Raw genomic sequence first — 23,455 nt, 5'->3', positions numbered from 1 at the left:
GCCACTTCTAGCCCCTTGAAAACAAAGGGTTTTATTAGTACATTTCCATCTGAGCCCTGCCACCTAGCACAGCTGGCAGTCCCCAGTCAGTGTCTGGTTTCCTTAAGAAAGCTGTGTTGGGATGAGAGACTCTCATGCACGAGGCAAGTCCTCAATAGGAAGGATTTAAATATTATAATTTTGGGCTTATATTAGCACCCTTAAAATACTGGAGACAGATTCGTCGAATATGCATAGGTCCATTGAGCGCTAGCCACAGTTCTTTCCTCTCTGACAGAAAATGACGGGCAGAGCCCGAGCACGGGCCCGTGGCAGGGCCCGCGGTCAGGAGACGGTGCAGCACGTTGGGGCTGCCGCGGTGAGTACCCCACCCTTTTCAGCTCACCAGTGTCTTGACACCCAGCCAGGGGGGCCTGTGGCAGAGAATTAAAAGATTTGTCCTAGGGCTCAGTGGTAGAACTTGCCCAACATGCAGGAAGCTCTGGGGTCCACCTGCAACAGGTGTAACCTGGGGGCTGGGAGGATCTGAGACCTAGTGTGATGTGAGGAACTGAATCCTTCTTTGGTGACTTTTGCTTCAAATATGCTCCACCCCTTTTTTGTTTGTTTGTGGGTTTTTTGTTTCGTTTGGTTTGGCTTGGGTTTTGATTTTTTTGAGGCAGGGTTTCTCTGTAACAGCCCTAGCTGTCCTGGAACTAGCTCTGTAGATCAGGCTGGCCTCAAACTCACCTGCCTTTGCTTCCCAAGTGCTGGGATTAAAGGTGGCGTTACCATTGCCCAGCTCAGATCCCTTTTTAATGATCACATGCTTAACGACTAAGTTCTGAATGCTAGGACCAGTTTAGGACTAGTTAGGTCTCTGGTGTCCACCCTGCGGCATAAGGGGATTCAGCTGTGTTTGTGCGTGAGCAGAGCCAGCAGCCTGGGTACGTCCCACCAAGAACTCAGCAGTCACCCACAGAGGGGGACTTGGTCGGTCGAGGACGACAGAGAGGAATGGTAGTTGGAGCCACATCCAAGTCACAAGGTAAGGGGTAGGGGAGGGACTGTACAGGGAGGGGCTGCCATGTGCAGGGTGCTGGTGCTTCTGCAAGGGCCCAGCACCACACTGCAGCATAATGGCGTGTGTGCCACCCCATGCAGGCTGGGAATGAGAGACTGCAGCTAGCCAGGGCCATCTCAGCAACACGGAAACTTCAGATATGTGGCCTCAGTTTGCCTGCTCTGTGTCCATTAGCCAGTTTTAGAATGTTGTCTTGGCATCTGTAGTGATTCCCTCACAGCCTTCCTGTGGGCTTGACTTAGTGTATCTTCACTTGTGTAGGGCTGGGCAGAGAATCAGCACAGCCAACTGCCAGCTCTCAGGCACTTTGCCAAAGTGTGCCTGGCTGCCAGGAGCATGGGAAGGCTTGTCTTTGAGGGACATTGCTCCGCACATATGTGTTTCTCCTCTGAAGGAGGGGAGACTGGTTTTTGGCAAGTCCACTAGTAGGTGCTGCTGTAAGAACTGTAGCCATGACCCTGAACGCCACCACCAGATCCCAAAGCCAGGGTTGTCCTGTGGCCCGGGCATGCTGTTGTTCTCAAGTGCCCGGCTGTATACACATGATCCTGTTTTCAGAAGAAGCAAAGATTGACGTGTTAGTGCTGTTCCCTGTGCATTTTGACCCAGTCTAGGCGTGTACATGCCCCTGCTGCTGGTTGTAAGGAGAGCCGAGAAGCCAGGAGGCCACATGTCACATTGGTGACATAGTCTCACCCAGTTTTTAGAGTTAGGACCCTGACCCCTGGCTCCCTGCAGCCATGATTACAGCATGCAGGCTACAGAGTACACAAAGGCCATGAGACTTAGAAAATGACAACCTTATTTCCTAATCAAGAAATCCATCCCTTGGATCCTGGCATCATCATAGCCCAGGCTCCTGGCCTGTTGGAGTGGCCAGAGCCAGGGTAGATGGCTCTGCAAAGGATGAGGTCACACGATTAGACAAGAGTGGGCTGCATCTGCCCCCTTGAGCCACTGCAGGAAAGCTGCTGTCCTCCCACCCACTGGCTCTAATCACTGATGCTTTCCTCTCTCTCCTCAAGAGCTGCAGATCTCAGCTGGGTTTCAGGAGCTGTCATTGGCAGAGAGAGGAGGGCGTCGCCGAGACTTCCATGACCTTGGTGTGAACACCAGACAGAACCTTGACCACGTCAAAGAGTCAAAGACAGGTGGGCTCTCAGAAACACCGCTTTAGGGGGCACTTTTTCTGGCACTGGGCTGCAGCGCTTCTCTGGCTCAGGGAAAAGAAAAGCGCTCTGCTCAGCAGCTGCAGCCTTTCCAGCCCCTCCCCCGTGTCTGTTGTTTTTGTGTGGGTGTATGGTCTCCCCCAAGCAACTGAGCCCTAGTCCCCAGGGCCAGCTGTCTTGAAGGCAAGAGCTGACCACTGTCCTCAGCTCTGCTGGGTCTGAAGGAAAGCTCTCATGGAGCATAACCATGCCAGGGCCTGACTGTGTGACGGCCCCTCAGGCTCCTCCGGTATCATCGTGAAGCTAAGCACCAACCACTTCCGGCTGACCTCGCGCCCACAGTGGGCCCTGTACCAATACCACATCGACTATAACCCCCTGATGGAGGCCCGCAGGCTGCGCTCGGCACTGCTCTTCCAGCACGAGGACCTTATTGGAAGGTGTCATGCTTTCGATGGGACAATACTGTTTTTACCTAAGAGACTACAGCACAAGGTTATTTCAAATGTCTCCACTGGCGGGGGTAGGGGGAGTGTCCACCCTAAAGCCAAGTTCAGAAAGGGTCTCCTGGTCCGAGAGATAGGGCTCTCAGAGGCCCCATTATGACTCACTGTGTCCTTGGGGTCAGACAGAAGGGCTGTGGAGAGTTATATGAGGGCTCTCAGCTACTCAGCTGACTTCTTAGTCTCAGGTCTTAGGCTCAGGAGCCCCAGGAACCAGGACATCTTTTCTACACAGAGGTAAGACCTGGGTTCCCACCTCTGTGGCTTTAGGTCACGGAAGTTTTCAGTCAGACTCGAAATGGGGAGCACGTGAGGATCACCATTACCCTGACCAATGAGCTGCCACCCACCTCACCAACCTGCCTACAGTTCTACAACATCATCTTCAGAAGGTGCATGCCATGGCAGGGCGTGCGCACTGTGGTTTGTAAGGGGGGTGGTGGTGGTCTGTGTGGTCATTTGAAAATGTGGTTTCTGACAGGAAAAGTAATTTATCTGCCTCCAGGATTCTACCCCTTCCCCAGTGGTGCTGACACTATGCCTTTGAAATACTGTTTGAGCTGCACCCCGGCTGCCCCTTCCCCAGGATGGATGGGTGGGTGGGTGGCCGCTGGGGCAAGTGGCAACCACACGAGGAGCAATTAGCTAGGACATGTCTAGGCATTGGGGAGATGGCCATGCAAGCATGATATTCAACTGTGTTCAAATGCCTAGCACCCACAAAAAGCCAGCCATGGGCATTTGCATGTAGCCCCAGTGCTGGGGGTGGGGCAAGACAGGAGAGTCACTGGGCCTGCTGGCCACTAGCCTAGCTCCAGGTTTACTGTAAGACCCTGTCTCAAGGGAGCAAGTGAGGTGTGAAGAGTGACAGAATAGGGTACAAGGATACCTGATACCTCCTCATTTGAGCATGGACAGACACATACCCCACACATGTAACACACACACACACACACACACACGTTCTCCAGAAGACCCCTCCCTCCCTGTAAGGAGCCATCTAAATGAGGCAGTCCTTGGATTCATGGCTTACTGGATTCATAGATGGTTCAGTGGTAGAAGGATAGATAGCTCACTTTAGGGATACTTGGCCTGAGGGGATGCATTTGCTTGGTGCGTTTTTTCTTCCAGGGAAAGCTACCAGGGAGTACTGGGCAGCTGTTCACCTCTACTTTTGCAGCTAGTGTGTTATCCTGGTGTATCATGATAAAATGGAATCGACACAATTCAAATGTCTTGAAATATTTTTTTCCAACCTTTAGACATTTTAAGAATGTGAACTCTTAGGCAGTGTAGAATTGACTGGCTTGGCTCTGGGTAACAACTTGCCAGCCCTGCTGACTGGATGCAGCTCCAGGTAGTCCCTAGGATTTGCCATGCTAACTGTTCTGACTTTAAATTCGTAGGCTCTTGAAAATCATGAATTTGCAACAAATTGGACGGAATTATTACAATCCAAGTGACCCGATTGATATTCCAAATCACAGGTTTGTAGAAAACTCCACCATCCCTTGGGCTGCACAGACATTGCAGTATTCTGTAAACTAGAAACCACCTGTTGTTGGTGCTCAAGAGTTACGGGAGCATGTAACCTGGCTTGAGCGATACCTAGTCACGCCAGATGACTTGAACGTCAAAGGAATCCCATCGTAGCCAGCAGCACAGACCTTTTGCACTGCGTCAGTCCTCAGCACCAGCAGCTAGGGGTGCTGAGACGTGGCTCAGGAGGCTAGATGGCCCAAAGTAAGGATAGGTTTAATCAGCTCAGTGTGTACTTAGCAAATGCTGGTGAAGCCGTGGAAAAGGCAGGGCTCTGTCTAGAGTCTTGTACTAGGAAGTGAGCTGGCGCAGCACGTTCTGCTTCCGACACAGGGAGTGGAGCATGGGGCTGCGCCTGACCCACCTTGTGTTGCAGGTTGGTGATCTGGCCTGGCTTCACTACTTCCATCCTTCAGTATGAGAACAACATCATGCTCTGCACGGACGTCAGCCACAAGGTCCTCCGCAGTGAGACCGTTCTGGACTTCATGTTCAACCTGTACCAGCAAACAGAGGAGCACAAGTTCCAGGAACAAGTGTCCAAGGAGCTTATAGGCCTAATTGTTCTCACCAAGTACGACTTCATCTCAAGAGCCCAGGGCTAGAGAGCAGTGGGGCTGAGGGAGACAGGCAGAGGTGAATAAAAGGGAGCCAGATATGTCAGATGTGTGGTATTGTTGCCTTTCCTGTGGTCAGGTACAAAGGACAGGTGCCTCCTGCTCTTCACCCTTTTCCATTCCCTTGTTCCCATCATTGTTCAGTTCCTTCCCCTGCCCTCCCACCCCCATCACACATCTCCACATGAGTTAGAGCCTCATGTCCTGAATTCCACAGGTACAACAACAAGACCTACAGGGTGGATGACATTGACTGGGACCAGAATCCAAAGAGCACCTTCAAGAAGGCAGATGGCTCAGAGGTCAGCTTCCTGGAGTACTACAGGAAGGTAGGTTTGTCCCTTGGGTGGTGTGCAGGAGCACATAGGCCCTGCTCAGTCTTGCCTACATCACTGAGAAATTCCCCACATACCAGACGCGTGTCCAGCAGAATAGTTGCATTTGACAGTGCATCATGGGGACAGACAGGTACTGCCAGTGGTGGCAAGCAGTTTGCCCTAATCCCTAGCTCTGTAGCTTTTGCCTGGTCCTTGTCAACCAGGGCCGCTGCAGCTGGGTCCAGCTCTCGGAGAGGTCTCAGTAAGGCACAGCTTTCTGCTGGCAGATGGTAGGAGGCCAAAGGTCATCCAGTACCTATGGGCTCCAGCTCTACCTACCCGTATCCTGTGGCCAGGACTCTATAAAGATGGGGAGAAGGAGACCCCACCTTCCTGCCATTCTAGCCATGCATGTTCAGTGATATATGAAGACCATGTCTGAGGGTACATTAACTTTTTTAACTCTGATGGTTGGTTCATTGAGGCACAGAGACATGGATCAGATTTGTTGATGGCATGCTGGCTGGTGACATCTTGCCCTAAGGTGGGCATTAAGACTAGACTGTTACAACTTGATTATTGACATGATGACACTCTTTTATGCTCAGTGGAAATATTTTAAATCCAAATTAAAAATAAGAATGATTGCAGAATAAGCAGCTTCTGGGCTATAGATGACAGGAAAGACCTTCACACCCTGGGGTTAGGAGCACCATGACAGTAACCTGAGAAGTCTGTTCTGTGTCGCCATGGTCAGGTCTCCAAAGCTAAGTCCTGACGACATGGCTACATAGAGCTCATCCACCTGGGAGAGTTGGGTCAGCCCCGTCCTGCTCCTGCACCCTCGGTGGCTGGAAAGAGCATACACACCACCCTCAGGACGGTTTGACGTGTGTCTAGTCCAGCTTGGTACCCAGCTTCCATTGTCAGTTAGGCATCTACCGCACCCACAGGTGTGCCACACACCCTGTTTGGTGCGAAGCATGCCTTCCTTTCCTCCTGAGCAGCAGTACAACCAGGAAATCACAGACTTGAAGCAGCCAGTGCTGGTAAGCCAGCCCAAGCGGAGGAGAGGCCCCGGAGGCACATTGCCGGGCCCAGCCATGCTCATCCCGGAGCTCTGCTACCTCACAGGTACATAGTGCTACCCTCTTCTCTTCACTCATCCCTGCCCACCCCCGCTGGGGCCTATGCAGCCTTGCTGACTGGCTTTCGCTGGCACTGCTCTGGGTGCAGGTCTGACTGATAAAATGCGCAACGATTTCAACGTGATGAAGGACCTAGCGGTGCACACACGACTGACCCCTGAGCAGCGGCAGCGGGAGGTGGGCCGCCTCATCGACTACATCCACAAGTAGGCCGGCTCAGCTCTCCAGCTTCTCTTTTGGGCTTCCCTATAGGTCTGAGAGGGGTCTGGAAGGCAGGAACTGTGGCCTCCTATGTTGGGAGGACTATGGAGGACTGTCCTGAGTTTTTTTTTTTTTTTTTTTTTTTTTTTTTTGGTTTTTCGAGACAGGGTTTCTCTGTGGTTTTGGAGCCTGTCCTGGAACTAGCTCTTGTAGACCAGGCTGGTCTCGAACTCACAGAGATCCGCCTGCCTCTGCCTCCCGAGTGCTGGGATTAAAGGCGTGCGCCACCACCGCCCGGCTGTCCTGAGTTTTTGATACCAGTTCTTCTCAGGGAGCCAAGAAGTGAAACTTGATATGCCCATGTGTCCTTTCCAGCCCTGCCATGGGAAAGCCGTGGAGGGGGCAGATGAAGCAAATCTCAGGCACACATTTCCCTGCTTGTGTAGACTGTGGGTCATTCACTGGCATGGTGTCTGAGCACTGGGAGTCTTCGGGAGGTGGAGAGAAGCTTATCCATGTATTCTAGGCCCAGAGTGGCCTTGAATTGTGCTGCAAGCCACAGTGGCACCCTGTCCACCTGAATGTGGGTCACCAGCCTGGCTGCGGCCTGGTCAACAGTGCTGAGTACCATTTGTTCAACTCACAGGGATGACAACGTGCAGAGGGAGCTTCGTGACTGGGGCCTGAGCTTCGACTCAAACCTGCTGTCCTTCTCAGGAAGAATCTTACAGTCTGAAAAGATCCACCAGGGTGGGAAGACGGTAAGGCTGGCAAGGTGGTGTCCAGGCTGAGTCTCACAGGGGCAGGGGACAACTTACCATGCACCAGGCCGCTTCTCTCCATCCCCTGGTCCTGTTCTCTGCCAACTCTGGAAAACCACCAGAGCCACCTGACAGGGTCATTCTGTAAGAGGCAGCTTGTGACTCTAGCGCATGTAGAACCAAAGCCCAATCCTCGTGACAAGGGAAGATCTGCTAAAGAGAAACTGAAGAGCTAAGTGGTGGTGGTGCACATCCTTAATCCCAGCACTCAGCAGGCAGAGGGCAGATGGATCTCTGAGTTCAAGGCCAGCCTGGTCTACAGAACAGGTTCCAGAACAGTCAAGGCTATCTAAAGAAACCATTGCAGGGGGTGGGTATGCAACATAACTTAGGAGCCGAAGGTGCTGCCAAGGAGCCCCATTAGATTGGCTTTGTCTCTGTGTGGGCCACGAGTCTCTCAGGAGTTGATCTAAATATTGGAGTGCTTTTTGTTTCATCTTCAGGAAAAGGAAAAATAGAATTTCTCAAATAGTTTCAAATGAAATCAAATACTACAAATACCTGTTCTTTTCAACTGTTGCCAGCAATTGAGCCTTCCTGCCACAGGCAGGGCTGGAAGATAGAGTCCAGTCAGGTGAAGGGAAACTCTGGATTTTTGCCATGATGGGGACCACAAGTGTCTCTTCCCTGAACTTTGTTGGCACAGGACACCACTGTCAAGGGCTTAGCTCTCTTTCCAGCCCCTGACAGGATCTCACTGTGTAGACCAGGCTGACTTCTACCACCTGCCTCTCCCTCCTGAGTGTCGGAATGAAAAACATGAAGCCACCACCCATAGCCTGAGCCTTTTTCATGAAGAAAATGGCACTTGTTTCAATAATGAGAGGAAGGATGGAGAGTTTGTCCTGGGCCCTCAGAAGGGTATGGTGTAGAAAAAGTCCTCCAGATGCATCTGATGTCTTCTCTCTATTGGGGACTTTTGATCTGTCACTTTGATTCAAACTTAAGTGTGGTAGTCTGTGGTTCTACATGCATGATAGGATTGAGCAAGACCAGTGGCTTCATCACAGCTGACAGTAGCATCTCTGCCCTTTATTCTAGTTTGATTACAACCCGCAGTTTGCAGACTGGTCCAAAGAGACAAGAGGCGCACCGCTGATCAGCGTGAAGCCATTGGATAACTGGCTGCTGATCTATACCCGCAGGAATTATGAAGCGGCCAACTCATTGATACAGAACCTGTTCAAAGTGACTCCAGCCATGGGCATCCAGATGAAAAAGGCAATCATGTGAGTGTCTGAGGCCATCTACTCTCTGGTCTGCATTGTGATTGGCAGTTATCAGAAGGGTGTGTGATGCACCAGTGAGCTCATGACAGCTCTAAGATCTTCCACAGCTCCATGGACCCCAGAGGGAATGGATGGGAGAAAAGAGCAGATAGGATGTTCTTGGGGTAGGTTCTTATTTCTTTCTTTTCTTTTCTTTCCTTTCTTTCTTTTTGTTTTTGTTTTTGTTTTTGTTTTTTGAGACAGGGTTTCTCTGTAGCTTTGGAGCCTGTCCTGGAACTAGCTCTTATAGACCAGGCTGGCCTCGACCTCACAGAGAGATCCTCCTGCCTCTGCCTCCCGAGTGCTGGAATTAAAGGCATGCGCCACCACCGCCGGGCCTCGGGGTAGGTTCTTAAGCCAGGATGGTGGTACAGCTTGTTAGCCATGCCCTTCACTGAGTTGAGCTCCTGTATCTCTGCTTTGTACCATTTGGGACTGGTGCAGGGATGTTGACTGTGTTAAGGTCTGAGGGTTTGTACTGCCCATCTTTATGTTGTTGATGCTAGGATTGAGGTGGACGACAGAACAGAAGCTTACCTGAGAGCCTTGCAGCAGAAGGTGACATCAGACACTCAGATAGTGAGTAGCTGCTGGGTACAGACAGTGCTGCAGCCTGAGGCGGGCAGGGGGGTCTTGAGGGACAGAAGACTGGGGTTTTAAGCTCAGTAAGGCTGGTGCCTGTGTGGGTGTGTGCCTTGCACAAGATGAGGAGAAGCCACGAAGGAAAAGGCCATGTTCTGCCTTGATTCTCTGGTTCTAGACACTGGAGGTCATAGGGTGAGTCAGCAGCCAGACTCTCCTAAGCTGGGTTACCTTGACATTAGTGAATGCCATCTTTCCATCGTGTGAGATTTGGCACCCAGGAGAGGCATGGTGATAAGGTAGCTTGATGACAGTATGTCCCGTGTGTGCTGTGTGAGTCCACACAGTGATGTGAAGCGTGTCTAGGGAGAACACGAGCTTGAGGAGAGCATCACCCCATTCTCACACTCCCCACCTCTGACTTGGTCACAGTTTTAAGCTGGCTCTTGGAAGTGTAGATAGCCACCTGGGCCACTTATTCAGTCATGCTGTCTGAGGCATCACTGTGCTAGGCCCATGATCCCATCACCTGGTGCTCCTGCTCATACCAGGCACACATCTACGTTGGTGTATTTCCTGAAAAGGCTTTGGACTCTGTGAAGACCGGTCCACCTTGGTCTGTGATCATGCTGCTACTCATGGGGCTGTCACTCAATTGGGCCTTCCCCAGCAAAGTGGGGGAGGGCCACCAAGCATTGCAGCAGTGTGGAGCCAGGGCTCAGGTGGCAGCTGGCCTAGTGTGACCTCACTACTGCCCTCTGTCCAGGAAGCCCTGGCCTTCTGTGTGGCAGGAAACTACAGCAGGCTAAAGGTGGAAGACTGTCTGCACGGGAACCACACTGGGAAGTTCATTGCACCCACCTTCCCAGCCCCCACATGTGAAGGAGAAGCTTCTGCATACGTGAATTTAGCAATTAGCCAGTTAACTGTTAACGCTCCAAGTTTCCCATGAACATGGCCCATGTTTTGATGTATTTTGCTGATCTCTGCTGCCTCAAACCCCAAGGCCACTGCTGCAGACCTCATTAGCCTGTAAAGTCATTGGCCTCCAAGAACAGAGCAAAGTCCCAGAGGAGCAGATTCTGTGATGCCACTCACTGTTCAGGCTTAAAGCTGTGATGGCGGGGGCCGAAGCCAGCGGTGTGAAGCTCCACAGCCCCCATCACCTTTGTGGCTCAGGGGGAGCCTGTGTGCTGCACGCGGTGAACAAACAAGATGATGGACCTCCAGTGAACGGGACACGGTCCTCTGTGGCTGTTGTAAAGGGAAGTCTAGGACTGAGCTGCGCCATGCTGGCTCACAGCTGGCTGCTGATGGGAGCGTGTCTAGATGAGCTAGTCAGACTTCTCGTGGGGAAAGATTGACTGCAGCTCATGTCTCAGTTTCTGCTAGGATCGCTTGGCTCCATGGTCTCTGGTGAAGCAGGGCATCCCAGCAGGGAGCATGTGGAGACTCACACCTACCTGCTCACCCTATGGTGGTCCCAGAACAGAGAAGAAAGGGAACATCCTTCAGTGGTGACCCGACCTACTTTCACCCAGCCTCAGCTCTTGTGTTTTCCACCTTTTTCCATTGCCACCACGGCATGGCTCAGTAGGCAGACCAACAACAGAGAGCCCTCCATGTCCGACCACGTGCCCAAAGCCTACCTCTGAACACTAATGCACCAGAGTCCGAGCCTTCAACAAGCCAAGCAGCCTTGAAGAACCAGCTGGAAGCTTTTCTGGCTCATGCAGAGGCATTGATGAGCACAGGAGTGACCCGTACCCTGGTGGGTTCCCTCTAGCTCAAGAGGCCACACCACCACGAGGAGCAGGAGCAGGCTGCCCATGTGGCCAGAGACCTGAATAGTGGCCTGCAATGCTTCATCCACTATTCCTTCATTTTCTTCTCAGAGGCCACAGGCAGATAGCTGCCATTTTACCTAGAGTAATGGAGACAGCAGGTGGAGCCTAATTTGTTGGGGACCAGAGAGAATTGAAAAACAAGAGTCTGGGTACACATTGGGTGCTGGAATTGTGAGTCACAAGCTAGATTTGGTTTTAGGAACTTAAATGTAGACCCTCAGAGTTTGGGCTGGGGGAACCTGATCAAAGACTCCTCCTTGTTCTCAGAATTGTCATTCTTCCTTCCTGGGAAAGTTTACATTCTGACCAGATTCCCAAGCAAAAGCCATGGTTCTTGGGGAGCTGTGAGTTCAGGCTCAAAGAGCTGCACGTCTGTCCACCTCAGAGGCAAAGCTGTGTTTGCCTTTCTGTTTACCCGGAACCACTCATGCGATAGTGTGCCATGCCCGGGTCCCAGGTTGCAATGACTTTGTTTAAAGCCCAGGTTTGTTATGTGCAGCACCTCTTGTGTGAGTGCTTGTCACTCAGAGTAAACCAGCAGCATTAAAACATTACTCCTGCCCCACTGATTAGCCACATGGCAGAGCTGACTGGTGGCGTGAGTGACAAGTGTCCTTTGCAACACAGGACTTAGGTCTGCCCCCTTGCTCTTGGCCTTCCATGCCCTGGTTCTCTATAATGAGGTGCTTGGTTTGTTTTCAGGTTGTCTGTCTGTTGTCAAGTAATCGGAAGGACAAATATGATGCCATCAAAAAGTACCTGTGTACAGACTGCCCTACCCCAAGTCAGTGTGTGGTGGCCCGGACCCTGGGCAAGCAGCAAACAGTCATGGCCATTGCCACCAAGATTGCCCTGCAGATGAACTGCAAGATGGGGGGTGAACTCTGGCGGGTAGACATGCCTGTGAGTCTGCTGTCATGGAGATGGGGCGGCTAGCGGGTAGACATGCCTGTGAGTCTGCTATCATGGAGATGGGGCAGCTAGCGGGATGGACACACCTCTGAGTCTGCTGTCATGGAGACAGAGTATTGGTGAACTCTGGCGGGTGGACATGCCTGTGAGTCTGCTTCCATCAGAGATGGGGTGGTTGGTTATGTGGACATCTAGGGGAAGGAGCCAGCCTTGCTCACGGCTGCCAAAACCATACCACAGCTAAATGACACTGTTTTCACTAAAGCTGAAGCTGGCGATGATCGTGGGTATCGACTGTTACCATGACACCACAGCTGGGCGGAGGTCCATCGCAGGATTCGTTGCCAGCATCAATGAAGGGATGACCCGGTAAGCCAGGGAGCAGCAGAGGTATCATGAAGCATGGGACTGGCCCTCATTGTCCCTGTCCTGCCACACTCAGAACATCCCCATTCTGCTCTCTACTGTGGACCTTAGGGCACATTAAATGGCCAACTCTGAAAGTGCCTTGGTTTGACAGCTGTTCTTGGCCCCTGAAATGTGTCTCATGCTTTCAGTGTAACAGCCCAGTTCACCCAGTCCTCTGCTTTTTCAATATTAGTTTTCAGTGGTTGTGGAATGAGGGAATCGTCATAGCCGCAGAGCCTAGAGCCTGACCACTTGTTACATATAGATGTTAGTGGCTGTGGCCTTGGTCTTGGGGAGCAGAAGGGAAGCGCAGAAAACATCTGTCAGGAACAGGGCAGACAGCACTTGTTCTAGTGGGTGGGTGCTCCTAGGTGATCTGGTCTCTCAGTTGTCCCCTGCCGAGTTAGAGAGTTAGAATTTGGGAAACCGCCATGGGTGACTTGAAAACGGTCACTTGTTCTGCTTAGTTGAGGCCTCCTGGGGATATGGGAAGAGTAGCAGGAATCTTCCTCAGAAGATTCGTAGGAAGGCCAGAGCAGCTGAGCCTGGCAGACCCACGCCCTCACCACCCTGCTTTTTTTCTGAACAGCTGGTTCTCCCGCTGCGTCTTTCAGGACCGTGGCCAGGAATTGGTGGATGGGCTCAAGGTGTGCTTGCAAGGTGGGTCTGTGTACCCTTGTAATCTGCTGGGGCCCTTGGGCTGTTCCCAAAAGTGGCTGGGAACTGGGAGAAACAGGTATTGTGTCTGTGAACTCAAAACCTCCCCCACTTTTTGCAGCTGCTCTGAGGGCTTGGAGTGGCTGCAATGAATATATGCCTAGCCGTGTCATTGTGTACCGAGATGGTGTAGGGGATGGACAGCTGAAGACCCTGGTCAATTATGAGGTCCCGCAGTTCCTGGACTGTCTCAAGTCAGTTGGGAGAGGTTACAAGTGAGTCCATGGGGTTGGACATGGCTGCCCACTCTGAAATAAGTGTCACTCAATGGCAAGGAGAAGGCTTGCTGGGAATCGGGCTGAAGGTAGGGATAAGAGATGGAGGCAGGGCTGAGCAGGTAGCCTGAGTTCCTGTTCCCTGAAACTGGGTCTGGATAAGTTATAGGTCAGCGCTGCTCTGTGGCTCTTCCTCAGCAGTCCCTGCCAGCACACCACCCTGAGCTTCCTGATCTAAGCCCAGTCTAGGCAAGCACATGGACCCAGGACCCAGCTTTGTTTTGTGTTGCACCCAGAGCTGCAAGCAGCTGGCAGGTCTTGCAACAGCAAAGCTTTAGAGGCAGCCGGTGACATTTCTGGCAGGGCCCTGCTTCTCATTGCTACCACGCTGTGAAAGAGAAGCCCCCAGTGTGGGCTTCATGCTCAAGGCCTTAGGAGCTGATGATCACTGGAGAACAACCAGTTTACTGGGTAATATCTTCTTAGAGCCCCACTCTCCCTGAGAATGGGGTCAGCCATGTCTGAGCTTGAGAGGAACTGATGTCATCTGAATCAGGACTGCCAGTCATGTTAGATGGCAGCCTCATTCTGAGGTCCGATTCACTGACTTCCATGTGGATTGTGTATGAACAAATGACTGTCCCGAGGAATTTAAGAGGAGCATCTCAAGAGGTGGGTGGGTGAGGCGGTGAGTCTCCTGGAAGACTAACTTGCCCTCAGGGAGAAGAACTGTCTAGAGGCTGCATGTTCTGGCTGTGCAACTGATGATTCCCTTAGTGTGAGCAGTGTAAAGGGAGCTGGTGGTAAGGTGTACATGCCTTTGAACCAGCTCTTCCAGACAGGTCTCAGAGTAGAAAATGCCCATTGTAGCACTGATACCAAATACTTTGGAAGCCTGCCGAAGGCAGTGTTGTGATTTGATAGGCGTAGTAGATTTGGTCTATGCCCACACCTTAGTAGCCTGTCATGGGACCCACAAGAGACATATTGTTGTCCACCTCCAGGTCACTCCTGGACTTTGGTCTGTCCCAGAGGAATGGGCTGACCCTCCTCCAGCATGCAATGAGATGATGTGTCAAGGGCATGGGGGCTCTTTCCTGACGGATACATGAACATGTGCCTTCTTAGCTAGACAGGCCACCAGCTCAGCATGGCCATGTTCTCTTTGTCCTCAGCCCAAGACTGACTGTGATTGTGGTGAAGAAGCGTGTCAATGCCAGGTTTTTTGCTCAGTCTGGGGGAAGACTCCAGAACCCTCTACCGGGAACAGTCATCGATGTGGAGGTCACTAGGCCAGAGTGGTGAGTTTCTGGGGCCTCATGACTATCAATGTTTGCTTGTTTGTTTTCCAGTTCCTGAATGACACCGTGTTTCTTAAATGTCCCAATTCTTCAGCTAAGCTGATCTGACGTATTTCCTAAAGCCCAGGTTTCTCAATGCTGAGACCCCGGAAGCAACGCCCTCTGGCAGCTCCATGATAGTTATAGTTGTGTGTGGCACTTCAGACTCTAGGAACAGCTTCTGCGGGCAGCATCTATATTTTGACATATATAACCCATCTATAGGTTGTTTCTACCAGATCTTTAGCTCTGTGATGTTTCACACAGTCCTCCAGGGCTCAAGGTGATGAGAGGGCCTGTTGTCAGCAGATCTGTAGCCTACAGTTGACTTCAAAGTTCCAAAGGAAGAAAGCAAGAGGAAGCTAGGCCGGTCACAGCATGCAGGTTTAACCATATAGGTAGACAGATGTACATCTCTGGCGACCTCCTCACTAGCTCTCTTCTGGGGTTGTGATGGTTGTCCCTGGGGGCAGAAGTTTACCACCTAGTCTGACACCCTTTGTTCTAGAGAGTGAGGCTAGGGCTCCCGGCACTGCAGGCGAGAGCTGGGTACCTCCATAATGCCCCCATGTTCCCTGACTCGGGAGGGTGAGCTGCTGCTAACAGCAAAGCATCATGGATCTTAAAACCTAAATTGGGTACTTAACTCTCCCGGCTTAAGCACATGATCCAAAATCTGAACTCTGAATCATTTGTGGACCCTGCATCTCAGAGACGGAAATGGCTACAAAATGTTTGTGCTGCTTTTCAGCTATGTGATTGAGTAGGGGTTTTATTTTGAAATATACTATTTTGGGTTTTTCTTTTGCTCCGAGGCTGCTTATGGGATTGGCTCTGGAAGAGAGTTGCTGTCACTCCAGGAGCAAAGTGGGGCTAACAGATAAGGCCAGTACCTAGGAAGGGCCAGTCTGAGGCCTCTCTCACCCTTCACAGAACCTGGGACTATCACTGAATGTTCAGGGCACTACTTTCCAAAGTGGTTGCACAAGTTTGCATTCCCACCAGCAATGGATGAGGGTACCCCTTCCTCCACAACCTCTCCAGCAAAGGCTATCATTGGTGTTTTTTATTTTAGCCATTCTGACAGGTGTAAGATGGTATCTTAAAGTTGTCTTGATTTGCATTTCCCTGATCGCTAAAGAAGTTGAGCATGACCTTAAGTGTCTTTTGGCCATTTGAACTTCTTCTGTTGAGAATTCTCTGTTCAGCTCAGTGCCCCATTTTATAATTGGGTTGATTAGCCTTTTACGGTCTAGTTTCTTGAGTTCTTTATATATTTTGGAGATCAGGGCACTAGACAAGAAGAGGGTTGGTAGCCCATGACCTCAGGGACAACACCCACGTGAGTTTAGAGTAGAAGGCATGTGTTCTCACCAGATGCCGTTTAAGTCCTGTGAGAGCCACTCAGGCCCTTGGAGCCGATGGCAGGAGAACCTTTGAAGGTGGCAGTCTGGATGCTACACACGGAGCTCTCCCTCTCTTGTTCAGAGCTTGTCTCTTCCTGGCCAGCACATCATTGAACATCTCGGACTCATTCTATCCCAAATAGACTCCAGTGTAGACCACTTCTGATTTCCAGGTTGTCTAATTAGGTAACATCAGGATCACAGGGTCAGTTTCCTTTGCTGATAAGGTCAGATCACAGGAGCCTCCTGACTGACACTGCCAGGGAACAGAACTCAGATGGATGCTAAGTTTTCTAGTGTGCTCTTTAGCTTGGCCTTAGCTTGGGTCCTCTACTAGCTGTGCACGTTTGTTCTGAGTCCTTGGTGATTAAAGTTGTTGCACTGCTGTTACTAATATGGAAGCAGTAGGAGGAAATTGGCTCCACCCTACTCTGGCGCCACTGCTGCATGCCCATGTGTGCAAGCCCTCCACACACACACACAGCATGGTGACGCGTATGGAAAGAGTCTTGTCTTTATGCGTGCTGCCACAGTGGCTCATGAAGAGTTTGTCCTGTCCTGGGCACCACAGACACACTGGGGCTGGAGAAAAAATGAGGTTGTTTAGAAGACGAGGTTTTTCCTTATATAAAAGCACGTGTCCTTGCCTTGCCTGGCTCTTCCTGCTTTTCCAGGTATGACTTTTTCATCGTGAGCCAGGCAGTGAGGAGTGGGAGTGTGTCCCCAACACACTACAATGTCATCTATGACAGCAGTGGCCTGAAGCCCGACCACATCCAGCGACTGACCTACAAGCTCTGCCATGTGTACTACAATTGGCCTGTGAGTGCATTTCTGTTTGGGCCCCCGTTCAGGGCCACCTGTCCTGCCTAGCCTGCTGTGGTAAGGACCCTGGGAGTCCCACCCAGCTCAACTCAGTGACTGGCCCTCTTTTCCCCCACAGGGAGTCATCCGAGTTCCTGCACCTTGCCAGTATGCACATAAGCTGGCCTTCCTTGTGGGCCAGAGCATCCACAGAGAACCGAACCTGTCCCTGTCCAACCGCCTCTACTACCTCTGACCAACAGCAAGGGCCTGTGTGCTGGCTTCCTTCCAGAACTCTGCCAATCCTTCCCTTTCTACTTTTCACATGACTGTTGTTCTAGTGGGGTTCGGGGGTGGGGGTCAGGGAGCCACAGTTTGGTTTTTAGGGTTGGTATGTAGCGGCTATAGATTTAGGTTATAGGTTTGATGTTTGCTTTGTTTCTCATAGTGTGTTGTGACAGCTTGCTTGGCAGAGCTGTAGCAAGGCCCTTGGTACCACAGATGGACTTTCCTAAAGCAGCCATGTCGGCAGGTTCTCAGAGGTGCTCCCAGGAGCACCTCTTACTGTACACTGCTCTAACTTTGTTTCATGCATGTTTGAGTTTAAAAGGGGGGAAGACATGAGACAAGAATGTCTGCAGCATCATAGGCAGGCACTAAGATAAAGACTGGGGTGCCTTTCAGTATTTCTTTTAAGAGTTAGGCCATACAGAATGAAAAGAATTGTTGAAAAGATCTCACCTTTTCTTCATGGAAGTGTTTTCAGACTGATGGGGCTGGCCATAAAGAAGTGGATGCTGTTATTTGTTTTGTTTTGCAATTTTCTTATCAAGTAAAATTAGTGACCATCGCTTTACTTAACAGGGTAGTTTTTAGTTTTTGAAAGCCTGTATTTTATTTCTGTTTTTAAACTACTTGAGACCACTCAGAGATAAAATTTCACCCCTTAAAGTAAATGTGTCAGGTGTGGTGGCATATGCCTGTGATTTCAGCATTCGGGAGGTGAAGCTGGGATAACCCCAAATTCACAGTCAGCCTAGGCTACATAGTGAGACCTTGTCTTTAAAAAAAAATAGAAAATAGAGTAATAGAGTTCGTGGGTGCCAGTGTCTGTAGGAACTTTTGGGAGTGAGCACTGCCTCTGCCCTAGGGTCTGGAGGGCTGCGACTTGTGGGGCAGTATAGGTCCCACATCCATTTGACTCTCTTGCAAAGAGGAGTCTTGGAGTTCTGTATGTTATGAGAGCAGCTTGCAGTGTGGCTACGGGGGATGAGTTGTACTCATCGGTGATGTGTGTGTCCCTGGCGCAGCTCAATAAAGTTCCGTCTCACTGTACTGCCATGTGCTGAGGGTTTCTCTGCATTTTGCTTCCTTGTGGTTCTTAAAGCCAGCTCCTGGGCCACCATCTGGGCTCATGGTATGTGGCCTTTAACCTATCCTTTTCCTGGCATCAGAGGGAGACACTCTCTATCAGGCCCTGAGAAGTGCCTGATCTCAGAGCTGGGTGCCTGACAGGCCAGCGCAGCTCTATTCGCTGAGGACAGAAGGAAGGCTACAGGGTCCTCAGAGCTACAACATACCTCTTGTTGTCATTTCTAGAAACATCATACCCACAGCTGAGAGTACTCGGGTGGCTCTCAAAGAAGCCTGTCTCTCTTCCCTCTCTTGACGCCCCTACTCAGTGTTACCTGCTGTTGTCCCTTGGCAAAGACCATGACACAGGACCTGGGCTCTGGGTTATACTAGGAATTCAGGACATGGATAGGCCCAGCTGGTTTGTCCAGAGATAATGGAGCAGCTGCTGACTGGCCTGGTATATGGGGTCTGGCCTGTCTTGCTTTTTGCCTTTGGTGTTGGTGGACTCCTTATACAAGGTGCAAGGTAGTCAGCCTCACCCCAAGAGGAATACCCCTTCAGTAGAGTGGGAAAACCAACCTGAAAGTTTCCCTGAGGACCCCAACACCCAGGGTAGCACGGTCACCCAGACAGGACCACCCTGCCTTGCAGCGGTAGGGCCCTGCTCCAGGGGCCTCACCCAGAGTGGTTCTTCAAGTTAGCAGAAGATCCTGCCCTTCTGAAGATCTTACCAACCCTGACAGACTAGGCTCAGTCCTATCCCCCAGAGGCCAAAGAAACTGCATGTTACAGTGAAAACCACAAAAGGGAGAATTACTCAGCGTGGCCACCCAGGAAAGGAAAGGGAGAGCCAGTGACCCAAAGCCATTCTCAGCATCTGGAAATAAGGTTTATATTCAAATTAGGGCAGGAGGTTTGCATAGCTAAGGGGGTGTGGTCAGCCCACCATTGCCTGGGCTTCATCCTGCAAGGTAATCTGACCAGTTGTCAGAACTTCAAGAAATATCTCTCCAGGGCACAAGCTCCCCCTTTTGGTACCTGGGTCCTATCCTTTTCTGTCCTCCATCATGAGACTCATAGACAAATTCCAATTTCTGAGATTCCATTGGGTTTGTTTGTTTGCTTTGTTTTGTTTTTTTTCGAGAAAGGTTTCTCTGTTTAACAGCCCTAGCTGTCCTGGAACTAGCTCTTGTAGACCAACCAGGCTGACTCCAAACTCAGAGATCCACCTACCTTTGCCTGCCAAGATTAAAGTCATGCACCACCACGGGCCGGCCCATTGTTTTCTTTTGTAGTCAGTTTTTCTTTTCTTTTTTTTTCTTTTTTCTTTTAACCAGATGTGAGGAATTATGTCTTAGATGGCAGCATCCCTGGAGAAGCTGAGGCTATGAAGATTGCCATGAGTCTGAAGCTAGCCCAGAAAAAAACAAATCCTTGACTTTTTGTATGATCTTAAGTAGGGATTGGTGGCATGTCTCGTCCTGGGGCAGTACACAGAACACCTGTCCATTTCCAAAAGGCTACTAATGGACCAAGGAAGCCATTCCATCTGGGTCCTCGGTGAACCAGCGTGTATGCTGGGGTCACTCAGAGGCAGCTCTCCCCAGCCTGGTGATGGCTCGTCAGAATTGCTTCATTGGAGTCTCAGCCCCAGCCAACCATCTGCCATCTCCGCAGTAGGTGTAGCAATCCCTCAAACAATGTGTATCCTGGGGTCAGGAAGGGTGGTGGTTGGAACCTCCTCATGACACATCACAGCCAACCCACAGAAACAAGCCCCCAGGGATGCAGCTTCACACTGCTCCAGTCAGCATATCCTCACCCTCAACAGCTCAGTCGCACTGACCCGCGATCCTGCCTCGGCTGCACACCAGCCTCCCATGATGTGGTGACTCTGGCCAGACAGTATGCCCTGGTGTATTGGCATCTTGTTTGAATTGTTACCTAGCTCTTGATGCCCGGTGGGGAAGGGTTCTTTATAACTGCACATGTTTAGGGCTGATCCCTTGGGACTGGATAATTGGGATTGGACTGTTCCTGGAGAAGACTAATCTCTCTTTCTGAGCAGTCAGCCATTTGATTGCTTGTAGCTCTTCATCTGGGTGGGGGGGAGGTGGCTTGTGAGCTTCCCCCACCCACACTAGCATGTCACCTGGAGGTGTCACTGTGCAGGTCTCATTTAGGCGACAGCTTCCCTGTCATATACAGAAGACACTGTCTCACTGCAGATGTCCTGCTCCTTCCGCTCTTGAAGTCTTTCTGTTCCCTCTTCCTTGATGTTTCCTGAGCTCAGGTGAGGGGTTGTGTTGTAGATGGGGGGTCGGGTACCCCATGGTCATTTGTTCTCTGCATTTTGATTAGTTGCAACTTTCTATAATAGTTTCTGTCTGCTTTAAAAAAAAAAACTTTGAGAGGTGAGAGCTACACTCATCTATAGTTACAAGGGTAGGATTTAGAATGCAGTTAAGAATTATGCCTGTTTAGGGAAAAGGGAGTAGTTAACCTATAATACCAGGCGAGGACTCGCTCCTAGGGAGTGGGCCTTAATTATCTCACTACTCTCTCCCATCTCCCACCCTTTCCTTTTCAACTTTCACAAGCTAAGGCTCTGTAAGGCTCTTGTCACAGACAGCACCGTGTCCTGGCTTGGTCTGCTCTGTCTTCTGTGGGACAACTAGATTCTTCTCACCTGGTATATACAGGGGACCCCAACACACCCTTTTCCTGCTAACCCTGCAGGGATGGATACAGAGGGGAAATGTCTCCAGGGGTCCAGTCCCTCTCCTCTAGCCTAGCGCTCCTTGTGGTCATTCCTTCAGACAGCCCATCCGGTCCCCTCCATGCTGTACCTGGAAGTCATGGGTATGATGAAGACAGATATTGATAGAAACAGACACAGAGCTCTGACCAGAGGCAGAGTGGCTGCTACATCTGTGGCCAAGGTTGGTACCTTTTTGCTGAGGGAACTGCCACCAAGGGAACAGAGTCACCAGAGACTGCCAGGCCCTTGAGGCAGATAGAACCTGTTACCCAAATCTGATATAAATTCAGCAATGGGTGGGAGGACTTCCTGGGAGGCCCAGACCTGAGCACAAAGGAGGGGTACCCAGGGACTCTGGCCTTTTTGGTCCTCTCCCTACCACAAGGAACAAATTATTGTGGCCCGCTTCCAGGATCAGGTACATTCAGAGCTCATAGAGAATCCCAGACAAGCAAGAGGCACTGGACTCCTGTCTTACCCAGAGGGCAGCTGCTGCCTGCTTGTCTGGGCCTCTCAGTTCATCCTCGGGTTGAAAAGTTACAGGCAGAGCATGCTATCTGAAAAGGAGGGGCTCTCAAGTCCCAGGATATAAGATAAGGCTTTGCATCCCTAACCATGGGGACACAAAACACAGGCGGGGGTGACAGTAGACACCCAGGGGATTTCACCTCCACAAAGAACTTGGCAGTGGGGAATTCAGGAGGCCCGGAAACACTGGTAGGAAGATAACATCATCCCTTTGTGTCTAGGCAGCAGCCCTGCTTTGAAAGGTGGAAAAATGAACTGCAGCATTTTGGCTACTGAGCCGGTAAGGGATGCAGGAGGCGGCCTCTGAGCAAGGGAGAGCTGTGTCACCCTTGACTGAGCTGCATATTCCCAGGTGGTCTGGGGGACAGGACTGTGGTGTGTTGGTGAGTAAGCAGGCTGGAACTAGACACCAGCTATTGTAAATGGGCTGAGCCCTCAGGAAAGGGGGAGGAAGAAAGGCACAGATGATGTCCCTGAGCTGACATGGATTGTGACCCTCCAGTGGGCGCTACCCCTCAGGACAGGACCATGCCTGGGAAAGTGAGCACTCTGACCATGTCATGGGAAGTATCTTATCCATCCCTGACCACTCTTCTTTCCTAAGTTGGAGTCCTGGAAACAATTTATTTACAGGGCATGCGCACATGTCAGGTCCAGGCATGTCGAGTCAGCAGCTTGGCCATGCAGGAGCAGACTCCGTCCTGGTCTGAGCGACTCTGAGCTAGAAGGACCTATATTACATTCTGTGTTCCTTCAGCCAGTGGTGTGGGATTGTGCCTGCTGTCTGTATTTTATGAACTCATTATTGATCATTTTTGATGAAGCTTAAAGTCATTTAAAAGGCATTTCTGTCTATAGCATCTCCCCAGAGGAGCCTAGTGAGGTTGTGGTGGAAGCCCCTCCCTTCTAGGCAGGGAGGAGTCTTTACCATGAGAAACTCAGATTTACTTTCAAGCAAGAGGTTGTGAGACAAAGTTAAATGTAGCTCATTATCACCTTTGATTTGTCTCTTGTTTATTGGTGGTGGGGGGATGTAAGTTTGATCAAGTTTGATGGTTCCTCCTCCTTGTGCACCTGAAGGGATTCAGACTCTCCATGGAAACACTTATGGACCTGTCGGGGATGGTGTTGGGAGGAGAGAGCCACCCTGAGCTGGGCAGAACCATCCCGTGGACTGAGGATGAGGGACAGCATTGTCTGTCTGCAGCCCCACTGGGTGTAGTGCGGTGTGACCAGGGCCGCACAGTGGATGTGCCCCCGGGTTGTGGCCAGAAGAAACCCGAGAGCAGCGAGAAAAGTCACCAGCACAGAAAATCTTATCCTAGTGATCTTGGCTGTTTTCCCCCATTCTGAGAATTTTGTTTAAATGCAGTAGGTAAAGTATGATTCTGCGTGAATAATGGCACCACAGCGCTGGCTGTAACTACATAATGTGCGGTCAGATTCGAAGTGCTGGATTTGAACTGTTATTTTCATCTTGCCATAAGCAGCCTGGTTTTCTCTCCTCCTCTGAACAATTCTTGTTGAAGAGTGAACCTAAAACTGTCGCATGTGCTCGGGGCTTGGCTGCCATCTGAGGGGCTCTTGGGAAGTGGCTGCATGGGAGAGGGTGACAGTTTCATCAGTTGGTTAATCTATTGATGAGTTTGGTCATAGCTGAACAGGCTCTTAGGAGCCAGGGCCTGGCTGAGGAAAGTAGGCCTGTGGAAACATGGCTTTGTGGGGAGGATCTGTCCCCTGGTTCCCTGCACTTTCTGCCCACACCAAGGAGAGCGTCCTTTCTCTACCATGCCCTTCCATCTCACCTCATCCCAGGAAAAATGAGGCCAACAGACCGAGCCTACGAGGGAAACCTCTACAGAGCCGCGTGGTAAGTCAAGCTGCATTTCACTGTGTTGAAGCAGAGCGGTTCTTTATTGACGTTCCTAGAAAA

At 50.9% G+C, this 23,455-nt stretch overlaps 1 protein-coding gene across 1 annotated transcript; it reads left to right on the top strand.

Annotated features, from left to right (window-relative positions):
* Positions 1-280: 280 nt before the first annotated feature.
* Positions 281-17,150, top strand: Piwil1 (piwi like RNA-mediated gene silencing 1). The gene is made up of 20 exons (XM_041648975.1): positions 281-358; positions 913-1,027; positions 2,089-2,214; positions 2,513-2,727; positions 3,006-3,127; positions 4,142-4,222; positions 4,651-4,848; positions 5,109-5,220; positions 6,216-6,342; positions 6,445-6,562; positions 7,204-7,318; positions 8,420-8,607; positions 9,153-9,225; positions 11,778-11,978; positions 12,253-12,356; positions 12,985-13,055; positions 13,174-13,327; positions 14,503-14,628; positions 16,748-16,895; positions 17,017-17,150. The coding sequence occupies exons 1-20, from the start codon at positions 281-283 to the stop codon at positions 17,131-17,133; spliced, it is 2,589 nt and encodes an 862-aa protein (XP_041504909.1). The 3' UTR covers positions 17,134-17,150.
* The last annotated feature ends 6,305 nt before the right edge of the window (positions 17,151-23,455 follow it).

This window comes from Microtus oregoni, unplaced genomic scaffold, assembly GCF_018167655.1.
Source record: "Microtus oregoni isolate MIOR12 unplaced genomic scaffold, Mior012 000003F_ref0000135, whole genome shotgun sequence".
Classification (NCBI taxonomy): Eukaryota; Metazoa; Chordata; class Mammalia; order Rodentia; family Cricetidae; genus Microtus; species Microtus oregoni.
The sequence above is the reverse complement of the archived record's forward strand: the minus strand, read 5'-3'. Positions and strand labels throughout refer to the sequence as shown.